Source organism: Mytilus edulis, chromosome 5 (genome assembly GCF_963676685.1).
Source record: "Mytilus edulis chromosome 5, xbMytEdul2.2, whole genome shotgun sequence".
Lineage (NCBI taxonomy): Eukaryota > Metazoa > Mollusca > Bivalvia > Mytilida > Mytilidae > Mytilus > Mytilus edulis.
Genome location: NC_092348.1, coordinates 34,851,812 through 34,863,943, shown reverse-complemented (window position 1 = coordinate 34,863,943; position 12,132 = coordinate 34,851,812). Strand labels below are relative to the sequence as shown.

General features: G+C 31.3%; 1 protein-coding gene across 1 annotated transcript in view; it reads right to left on the bottom strand.

Moving 5' to 3' along the window:
* Positions 1-12,132, bottom strand: part of LOC139523524 (uncharacterized) — a 34,599-nt gene that overhangs the window by 9,411 nt on the left and 13,056 nt on the right. The window contains exons 8-9 of the mRNA XM_071317593.1: positions 4,849-5,064; positions 476-847 (exon numbers count right to left, since the gene is read on the bottom strand). Coding sequence (XP_071173694.1) covers positions 476-847; positions 4,849-5,064 — 588 coding nt within the window. The remainder of the gene's footprint in view (positions 1-475; positions 848-4,848; positions 5,065-12,132) is intronic.

Genomic DNA, 12,132 nt, shown 5'->3' with positions numbered 1-12,132 from the left:
GTACTCCTTCAAACAAAGAACCTAGCTGACAAAAAAAATCTAAAATATCCTGATGTAAGCTAACTGAAAAATTACTTTCCCTTTATCCAACAATACAAAATTACAAAGAATTGTGCAAGCAAATATAAAAATAAAAAGATTTGGTATGACAGATTGCCAATGAGACAACTCTCCACAAGAGACCAAATGACACAAAAATTAACATTATTTTAATAAACTATAGGTCACACTTATTCTATTACCAAATGAATTCATTTTTATAATATTATCTTACTGAAATAAAAGGTTAGTGAGTATGTTTTTATACATATCAAACAATGATGGCATTATGTTATTGAAATTATTTTACCCATTAAATGTTTCCCTATTTGTTTGCAATGTTTGGTACCTTGCTTTGTTCAACATTTGACTGTTAAAAAATCAGTGATCCCTGTGAGCAATATTAAAAATTTATAATCCATTTAATAAATAATACCATTGCAGAAGAATCCAGCTTTGGCCATTTGACGTATGGATGGTTCCGATAGAGTCCAATGGCAATGTGGTGACTTGAAGCTTTTCTCTCTTGTATTTAAATGTTTATATGCTGGATTATATTTAGAATGAGGTGTACACTTTTTATTCTCTTGCTCATTTGATATACTAAATTGGAAGTCACTACCAGGAACACTTGCTGTCAGAGGTGATGCAGGGTCTCCAACAGCAGTGACACCTTTAAGTGGAGTTTCATCTGCAGATTCTCCATCACGGTCAATATTGCATTGCTCTAATGTTTTACTTTCTGATACACTTGTCAATAATTCTGATTGATGACCTGTCTTAGGTACAACTGGAACATCTTTACACTCTATAAAAAAATAGAATAAACAATTATATATACACATGGAAAAAAGTATTGCAACACCAAATTGAAATTGAAATAAAAAAAACCACTTTTATTTTTTTGTGATATAATTTGGTAAAATAGAACAACTTAAACATTATTTAAGTATCACCTGAGCTTAATCAATAAATATCGAATCGATAAGTTTTTATCTGCACATGCAGCTACTGTACCCGTAAACAGCAAAACAGATGTTTTCATCCTCATTGTTTTCAACACTTTAAATAACCAAGTTTTTAAAGTTTTGTGATTGACACCTTGTAATGGGTCCTCGACAACTCTAAACTGCAGCAAGATGGCATATTATCAGCATGAGAGAAGCAGGGATGTCGCTGTAACAACTGCACGTATTGTTAGTCATCACCATTCCACTATAAGTCGTTTTGAGTTAAAAATAAGGCACAAAACGATGTTCAAGACCTTCCGAGATAAAGAAGACCCCCTATACCATTTGCTAGGGAAAATCAAGCATAATGAAGGTTGGTCAGAAGGAAACCCATTGCATACAATACAATCCTAAAAAGAGAGTGGTGGGCATACATGAGCTTTTTAACAAGAACTGTTCGTGATCGACTCATCGCTACTGGTTATCGTGCGATAAGACCATTTCAGAGACCTTTGCTTACAAACAGACACACAGTTTTCCGTATCCAATGTAGTGCAGAGCTCGCTTAAGTTGAAAATTAACATCGTGGAGGAAGATCCATGTTCAAATGGAACTCTGTTCATCTTCCTTGGACGGATCGTAGCCCGGATTTGAACCATATCGAGCATATATGGAACACTATTGGGTGGAACGTGCGCGAAAAGACACCCCAGTTCAAACGCATCATGAAATAAACAATGCTCTTCATCAGAAATGGTTGCTGCTACCTTAGCAACAAATAAGTCGATTTTTGGCAGGAATCAGAAGACATTTAGATGCAGTTATCCGTTTGAATGGAGGCTGCGCACAAAGTACTAATTCTTTGGCGTATAACGATCAACCATGATGTGAACAGTCATCTTAAGATTAATTTTGAAATGTCTGACATTGTAAGGTTCGACTACAGTAAAAGTTGTAAAATGCATTTTTTTGTACAAAAAACACTTCATTTTGTTATTAAAATTGTGGTTATATAAATCATTTTTTTTTCAAACATTTTTTGTTCGTTTCAATGCCAATGTTATCATAAACTATGTTTCAATAATATTATACAAATATTTTATTATATTCCATCCAAAAAAAGAGGCTGATTTTTCAAATTTTAAAAAATCAAGGTGTTGCAATACTTTTTTCCATGTGTATATATACAGTCATGTTCAACTAAAAGACATGGTCTTTTTGAATAAGGAAATAAATGGGGAATGTAATAAGTATTGTGTATAAGTTTCATAGATTTGGTTGATGCAAACATAACTTGGGGAACGGAAACGAAAAATACAGCAATTTTTCCGTTTGTAAAGGGGCATAACTCTAGACAATTTAGTGACAACACCAAAATTCAAACGTGTTCTATATTTTGTGATAATGAGCATTGTGTACAAGTTTCATAGCATTTGGTTGAGGCAAATAAAAGTAAGGGGCCTCGGTGGTCGAGTGGTTAAGTTTGTTATTAATAGTTGTTAATGTCTGTGTCATTTTGGTCTCTTGTGGACAGTTGTCTCATCGGCAATCATACCACATTTTCTTTTTTATAAGTAGTTACTTCTGTAATCACTAGCCAGTCAACACTGTGGTTGTGAGTTTGAACCCTGCTTGTGCAGGTGCACTCAACTCCAATCTTAATTGACTAGATTTGTCAGTTTTCCTATCAAAGGTCAGTGGTTTTCTACGGGCACTCTGGCTTCCTCCACCAATAAAAACTGACCGCCACGAAATAGCCCAAATGCGGGGCTTAAAAGTGGCATTAAAACACCCAAAAAAATCAAACTAAAGTTTATAGGGAACAGAAACAAAAAAAAATTCAGCAAATTTTCCATTTGTAAAGGGACATACGGTAACTCTAGAATGGTTACAGTAACGCCCCCAACACTCAAACTTGATTTGTATTTTGTGGTAATAAGCATTGTGTATCAGTTTCATTGCATTTGGTTGAGGCAAACTGAAGTTAAAAAGAATAGAAACCAACTTAGGACGTACATACAGACGGACAAGGGTGAAATTTTATGCCCCCTCTGCTTCATCAAGGGCTTAAAAAATTGCTTCTTGCAACAAAATGTTTTTTTATTTAAGGATTTGGGATTTTAAGATAGATATTTAATATTATATTAGATAAGCAAATCATTTTTTTCAGAATTCATAAAATACACTTGATTCTGATTGTTAGCTTTCTGGTTTGGTTTAAGACAATATTATGTGAAGTTATTTGTGTATTTGAAAGACATAAATTCTATGCCATATAACGTTGAACAAATAGATAAAGTTTCCATACAAAAGACTTATATAACAGCAATACAACATAACCCTATATAAAACAACAACTAAAAATTCAGAGTAACTTATGGACTTTTTCTAATAAATTTGATTCAAATCATTGTAGTAGTTTATAAACTTTTTTGAATGATTTAGTACAAGGATCCGGAAATTTTTTCACCTAATTTCGGTCATTTTGGGATAACTTAAAAGTTGGTGCCCTTTTTAAACAAAGATTGTGTGTATGCTCATACAGTCATACTCGTAGCATCAACAAACTTGTTTAACTGTTGCATCGCATTTACTTCAGAAATTTCCCTACCATGTTCCTTAAAATCGATCTTGAGCAATAAAAGGAAGGCACCAGTTTAAAAATGAAATGATTTTAATGACTCAAAACGATAAATTTCTCAAACTTCGCTTACGTTTCTTTCGATTTTCAAGACAAAATTATAACCGGATGTTTTACGACAATAGTAAAACGACCAATTCCGGACTTATTTCCGGGATTAGTTTTGTTTATCAAATTCACAGGAAATCGTCGGCTTTTTAACTGTTTTACCTTTAAGTCCTTTAATAGTGTTTGAATATTAATTATAATAGTTGGACTTGTTTAATTTAGCATGAAATCATTTTTAATTTACGATTTAGTGTCTAATTTGCGGAAGAGAATTTCAAGCATGCGTATTAGTAAACAAAGCATGTGTGTTTGTAGTGAAACAATATTTTGTTCTACGTAAATGAATTTAATTTTAATTTAATTTTAAATCAGAATAGACAATTGTCTAAGCTGAGAAAAGTAATTAAATAATGCAGACAGTTGTTATGAACTTTTAATTTCTTTAAAATATTAGTTCTGAGCTCGTGATCAATAAAAAATTTAATTAAAAACACAGGTAAAGAGATTAGCGATCATTAGCCAATATTTCCCGGAGGCATTACTATAGTTATTAGGAGGGCCCTCAGGATTATAACACTTTACTGGAGTGGCAGTTTTATTACAGGAAAAGGATAACAACAAAAAATAAGTTCAAAATGGCGATTTAGACAATGTTAGAAACTCGATCTCAACGAAATGACATCATTGAATGACCGAAATTATTTCTGTAAAAAAATAAAATTTGTCCTAAATCCCAATTACTCATTTAGGACAAACTACTTTCAGTTTAGGTCAAGACTGGCATATATGACCGTTTCCGGACCCTTGATTTAGTATCAAAATTTTGTCCCAAAAAAATCAGATTTTTCTATTACAATGCTCTGAATATTTGATGAAAACAGTATACTATAAATTTCCATTTATTCCAGGGATTGCTTCATTATTGATGTATTTGTTACATCATAAATGTATGTAAATTTTGTTTAAATTTGATATTTCAAAAATTTGCAAAATGTATGACAGGTTACTGACAAATTAAACGTGGGCAACTCATACTCGCAAATAATTTTGCTAAAATAACCTTCCTATTCTTTACTTTTAAATCAAATATATAGTCATCTTTGGACTGGAAAGACAAAAATTACAATACTATGTTTTATCCATTATATCATACATGCATGAAGCAAATACCTTCAGGTCTGCCAATTTGTTGTTGAGGTAATGAGTCACATTCATTAACTTCTGTTAAAGAACATGATGCAGTGTCTTTGGGAGTAATAACACTTTTAACTGAAGTATAATTGATTGTATCATGATCTGTGTTACATGGCTCTACTGTAGAAGTTCTTGTATTTAATTCTGTCAGGCTTCTTTGATACGACTCAAATGGAACTTCTATTATGCTTTCTATAAAAAGAAAAAAAAAAACATTTTTTTATTAAACAACGACATCTATTTAGGAAGTAAAACTGATTTAACACATTTTAAGACTATCTCAGCTGTGTGTTGTTCATAACTGGTGTGTTTATTTGTTTTATTTTCTTACAGAAACAGTTGTTGGTCAGATTTGCAGCACTATCGAAAATATTTGGTAATTCCTGTTATCATTTATTAACATGTTTGTCGTTTGTCGATGTGTTACATGTTTGTTTTTCGTTCATTTTTTGTACATAAATTAGGCCATTAGTTTTCTCGTTTGAATTGTTTTACATTTGTCATTCCGGGGCCTTTTATAGCTGACTATTGCTCATTGTTGAAGGTTGTACAGCAATCTATAGTTGTTAATTTCTGTGTCATTTGGTCTCTTGTTGAGAGTTGTCTCATTGGCAATCATACCACATCTTTTTTATATTAATATATATAATGAAATTAGTTAAAATCTTGTTCTTTTCAGTTTTTCTGGATTTAGAAATATAATTAAAATATCTATGTACTCTGACCAGTGTACTGGTATTTGTCTACTGGTAGTCAGTTAGGCTACTCAGTTAAGAGGAGCTTTGATATATATTATTTATAATTTTAAATAATTTCTCAGAAAATATTTTAGACTGGCCCTTATGTACAGGATTTATAAGGACCAGATGTGTATTAAAATACTTAACTTAGCATGTAGAGTATGGCATATCTTTAGGCAAAATAAAATCATGCAAAATCATCAAAAAATGTACACCACCATGACAACAGAACCAAGATTTCTGATTTTCTAAATTTTTATTCAATAGCATCCTTTCCAATTAGACCAGCATGCATAAGTCATACTACAGCTTGTCAAGAAGAGGGTTGCATTAGCAGAAAGGTTTTTGCTCAATAGAGGTGGCCTTTAAAGCAGGTTCCACTAGATATTTTGTTTTTTCAATAATAGTTTATGATAGTAAAGACCGGGCAATTGATAGTACTCTGTAATAACTTGCAAAAATGTGGTTTATTTATGCTTGTTTATAAATATAATACAAAGTATAGGTGAGAGCTATAGTATGTGCAAAATGGTCAAATTTTGTATAGATTATACATAGAACAACCAATTTTGTCAGAGAGAAAAAGAATCTAAACTATATTGTAAGATAAAATATGAGACGATAACTCTTACAATGTTGTGCTCCTTGATATTAAAAGAAAACTTGGGGTCAAGGGACTTGTTTTTTATATCAAAAACAAATAAGGTTTTCTTTCTAAAAAGTAAAGTTTTCTTAGTTATCTCCCCTTATATGGCAAAGTTGAACCAGGTGCTCCGCAGGGCGCAGCTTTATACGACCGCAGAGGTCGAACCCTGAACAGTTGGGGCAAGTATGGACAAAACCTTCAAGCGTGATACAGCTCTGAATTTGGATTGTGATCAAATTTTTGACATTACATGGGTTTTTTTACACAAAACAAATGTCAAGATTTTACAAATCATTTAAAGATTTCTTCTTCAAACTTATTTAAAGGGAAAATTCACGATTTTTTACTTATGGTTTAAATATGTTCATTATGACATAATATATATATTCACAAAGTTTTATCGCTATATGTGCAGTAATAAAGGAGAAATTCAATAATTAATGAAAAAATATCAACTACTTCCTGTAGGTTGTGACGTTTTCTCCTGATTTTTGCATGCCGGGATTTAAAATACAATCATTAAAAGTCTTGGTTTTTAATCATATTTTAACGTAATCGTAAGCGCGCCAATGACTTATGCTTTATCTAATAACCATCCGATAATAAGAAGATAAAACGCACAGACGTTCAATTGTACTCATTCGTGAGATAAATTATCTATGTTAAACGTATATATTCGAATTATTTTTGTAGACAACACAAAAAGTTATAAATTTGTTTTTAATAAATGCATTTTCGGACTGATAAGGTGAACAAATTAAAGTACAATAATCTGTAAAGACAATATGTTGGTGTACTATTATTGACCTTTTACTATCTCTGCTATGGCTAGGTTTATACGATGTGTGTATTCACGGTTCTGTGGCAATACTCGTAGATGGCTTGTTGAAAGGTAAATTGTTATTTGCACTTCGGTATTTAACCACGCCTCTAGGGCACACCTTGCCAGGTGTGACTGTCTATTCGGATCAGTGGTAGCATTTAATACACACATTAAAAATACATATTCAAGTTGGTGACAAATAAAAATTGGTCGCCGTGGAATTATTTAATTATATTTGGTGCTATTATTTATTTGAATTCAAATAAGTTAATTTACTAAGAAATACACAATTTTCGGTTAAAGACGGGAAACTTAATTCATATGTCAGAATGAAATGATATACAAGTCTTGTCCTTGATTTATGTCTCATAAAAAAGGGGGACTTAGAAATTAGAAATAGCTTTACTAAATCATTTTTATTTGTCTTTATTAGGCGAAAAAATCCCCGGCGAGAAGAAATTCATGACTTCATGAACTATCATGAATGGTTCGTGAATGTTCATGAATGGTACATGAAAATTCATAAATAATTCATAAATGAAGGTTCATGAATTTAATTCATGAACTGTTCATTAAAAGTATTTTATGAATGTTCATGAAGTTTTGATGAATCACTAGCTGCTCATAAAAATTCATGAAATGTTCATTAAAAGTATTTATGAATGTTCATGAAGTTTTGATGAATCACTAGATGTTCATAAAAATTCATGAAATGTTCATTAAAAGTATTTTATGAATGTTCATGAAGTTTTGATGAATCAGTAGCTGCTCATAAAAATTCATGAAATGTTCATTAAAAGTATTTTATGAATGTTCATGAAGTTTTGATGAATCACGAGCTGATCATTGAAATTCTTGAAATGTTCATCTGTCATATGCATGTGTTATGAATAATAGATGATTTAGTAACTGGTAACACTGCGTGTGGGACTGTCACTGCTGTTACTGGTTTGCTGCAAGAAGGTTTTTTTACTCTTCCTTTCCCTAAACTGCTAAAGATGTAAATTCTGATTTTCTCCAAGTTCACATATGTGCCTTTCTATTAATTGTCGTCCGGCATATAAATAACTTAGAAAAATATCAGATCAATGATAGATAGGCCCAACGACAGACGTTTCTCAACGTATGTACAATGTAAACAAACCTTGACCTCGTGGTTTTAATCGTACTGAACAGTTCGGCCCTAAAAATACCTTCCAAGTGAGTCCACTTGTTTATTCACATGCACCATGTGCCGTTTAAACTAAAGATTTTTTTTTATTATACTTAATAAAACTGCATATTAATAAATATTTGTTTGCGACACCCTTGATTTATTTTCATACTTCCGTTACGGCACAGATCAACTTCTGGCCGATATTATCTGGGGCGAGATTGTCACAGTCTCAACGTCAGCGTAAGTGCACTCTTGGGTAATACGTCACCAAAATGGAGATTACGCTGATGGAAACACGGAAAAGACATTTCCAGTCAGAAAGATTTCAGATAAGTGCATTACAAATTTAATTTAACATGACAGACATGTGTATATTATTATAAAATATAATTTGTTGAGGAAATATAATTTTTTTATGGTTTCTTTGAGCAAAGCAACATCAGAAAGTCTGAAAGCATATTTGAAAATTTATTTTTAATTATATAAACAAAATGAATAATTGTTTCCACATATGATTATTGGTAGTTACCTAAAATTTATAGTTTTTGAATTGTTTGAATTGTTCTTTTGTGAAAATAATAAGTAGCCAGTTTTTTTAATCTTCAGGGGATAAAAAGGGGGAGGGTTTTGAAATGAATTTGATTCATTAACAGCTTCAGATGTAGTGTATAAACAGGCAACAACATTTCAATTGAATTTTATTGCTTTAAAACATCTAGAACAATTGATTCTTTGTGGATTTTTTTTTATACTTTTAGGGGATTGAATGATTAAATATCAAACTGGAGCTGCTAGTTTTGATAGTAAAACAGATTCCGTGGAGATTTTAGTTACATTTATTCAGCGATTCTACTTGGAAGAACAGAGACAACAAAATATTACAGAAAGAAGCAGAAACTTTACATGTATCCTTTTATATTATTATATCTGACGCATAGTTACTTTAGTTTTAATATTGGGTGGGTACAGGTGCAGATCCAGCCATTTTAAAAAAGGTGTGGGGTTCAAACTATGTACTATAAACCCTTTCATATGCATTGATCTTGCTAAAAAAGGGTGGGTTCCAATCCCCCCCAGAATCCTCTCCTTGACAGTAATTTACCCCTGTGAGATGATAATGAATAATTCATGAATATGCATGAACATTTCATGAACTGTTCATGAACAGATTTCATGAACAGTTCATCATATCTTCATGAACATTTGATGAGCAATTCATGAGCTGAAAATCGACAGTAATGTTCATGAACTTTAATGTTCATGAACAATTCATGAACAAGAAAGGTTCATGAACATTTAAATGATCATGAACCCTTTCTTGTTCATGAATTGTTCATGAACATTAAAGTTCATGAACATTACTGTCGATTTTCAGTTCATGAATTGTTCATGAAATGTTCATGAAGATATGATGAACTGTTCATGAAATCTGTTCATGAACAGTTCATGAAATGTTCATGCATATTCATGAATTATTCATTATCATCTCACAGGGGTATGTACGAGAACACTTACATTTAGACTTTTGAAAGCCATGTATTAATTAATATATGAAACTATCTGAAGATAACTCTACCGAAGCGGAATATAATATGTGCGAATAAAGAAAAAAATATTTTTGTAATGGAATCGAAAAATTGCGAATAGATATTCTTTTCAAGTGTGATAAATGTCAACCAAATTTATTCATAATGGGGAACGTCCTTATTAAAATCTGAGACAACTATAATAATCGTCGTCTCCCAACGTATATATATACTTAAATAACTATTTGATCAACGATGTTTAAAATTAAAAGACAACGAATTTAATGTTATCTTTCCCTATTTTTGAATGTTATTATAAGTCTGTTCAACTTGCAAGAATACCCCTAAAGCGGACAAATATCCGACAAGCAGTTTATTCTTTAAATTGCTGTCATTGAATATCAAGAAAGAAAATAAATCCCGAAATTGATACTCAATAGTTTTCCTAGAAAATATTCACATTCCTTGGGGATTATTAGTGTACGTCCAGTTGCATATATTTTACATGAATGTTGGAACAATTGTGATGATGACGAATTTCGTCCTTTATTCGAGAACAATTTAATTGATATATAAATCTGTGAGTTTACTATGTTCTTAACTTCGATGAACCAAAGCAAGTTATAAATTGACCTGTATTTAAATCAAATTGTTTCTTTTTTTCTTCTTCTTCTTTTGGTATACAATAGTCTATCGAATTCGTTGATTACATACTGTTGGCATACATGGAATAGTCTATTTACAAAACTTTTACCACAATTTACACAAAATGTATGTTTCTTTCTTATGTTCAATGTATACATGTATACATATTTTAAATTGCGCTATTGACTATAGTTCCGTAACTTTCTACCAGGCGTATGTATACACGAATCGTCGACAAGTGCGCACATTTTTTTAGATCAATAATTCTGGTATGTTCCAATCTGTCCTAAACTATTGACAACGAGTATATATTACATTTTCCCAAATTAACCCTTGGAAAAATATGTAAATAGATTTGTATTTCTTCAATTATTTTTTTTTGTATTATTTTTTTTTTATAAATAATATTCTTTACACCAGAAATGTTATTTATAAACAAGCGTATGAGTTCAGTAATGACTAGTATATTATATCACTTTCGGACACGCAAGACAAAAATGTATATTATACATGCACCTGATAGTTCAAAATGGAAAGTTATAAGTAACGGTCGTGTACACTGATCAATACCTACAGAAGTGAAACGATGCATGAACTTGCAAGCCCGCCGGACAGGAAATCGATTGAATACCTGGACGTGTCACCTTACACCCCTTCCAATACCTTTGGGAGTAATACCTTTAGCCATGCTGGTGATCAGATAAGGGAAGATCCGAATTTATTTAAATAAAGTTTATTACTTGAAAGAATTATGAACGAATTAGATTTTCGAAAACAATTTCCACGGAATACTTATTTATCATTTTATGATTTGAACTTTGACTTTTTAACTAATTACAATATTATCAGTTTAAAAATAACAGACTATATGGTTATTTAAAAATATAAGACCATTTTCCGTATCAAGTTAGTCAGTCAGATAAAACAACCGTACGATTGACAAGATATCGACACGCAATTACGACTACATCGTTTACTGTAGTTTTGTTCCTTTGTGGTTTATTGACATATCGGGATTTTTCATCGGAGAAGGTGACAAGATGGCGGAGAGTAGAGAACTGATACTCAAAATTTAAAATCGATGGTGATCTCTTATTTAGCGGAATAAAACTTTAATATCTATAAATTTGAGCATTTTTATACAGAATGGACATAATATCAATTTTTGATTTTTTTGCGAAGTTTCCCTTTAAATGTAAAATTAAATAGTTGACACAGCATAGGTTTCTGACACAGAATGAATGTGGTCTAATGAACTTAAATTTTTTTTTTGCCTTTGAGCAATTCACTATGCTGTTGAATATTAATCCTCTCAAAAAAATGTTTGAAGAAATTTTCTTTTTATTTATGAAATCTGAAATGATAAAAATTTAACCCCCCCCCCCCCCCCCCCAATTTTTTTCACATCCCCATTTCCCTTTTTCCAAAACTGATATCAATTCAACTTTCTAATGGAGTTTGCAACAATAACTACTCTTTTAAATACATCATAAAATATTAAAATGTAAAATTAAGTGCTTGTTATCACTGAATGGTAAAGATTGGTTGGTAGTAAAAGTGAATATACATTGTTTATTGTATAAAACAATAAAAAAAAACTTCATCAGCAACATTTTATATTGGCAAATTTCCAATGAAGTTATTTACATAAAGTTATTGGCAAATAAAAATAGAAAATGACATCATAGTCATGTCTGGCAAATGTCCAACATACATTATCTAAA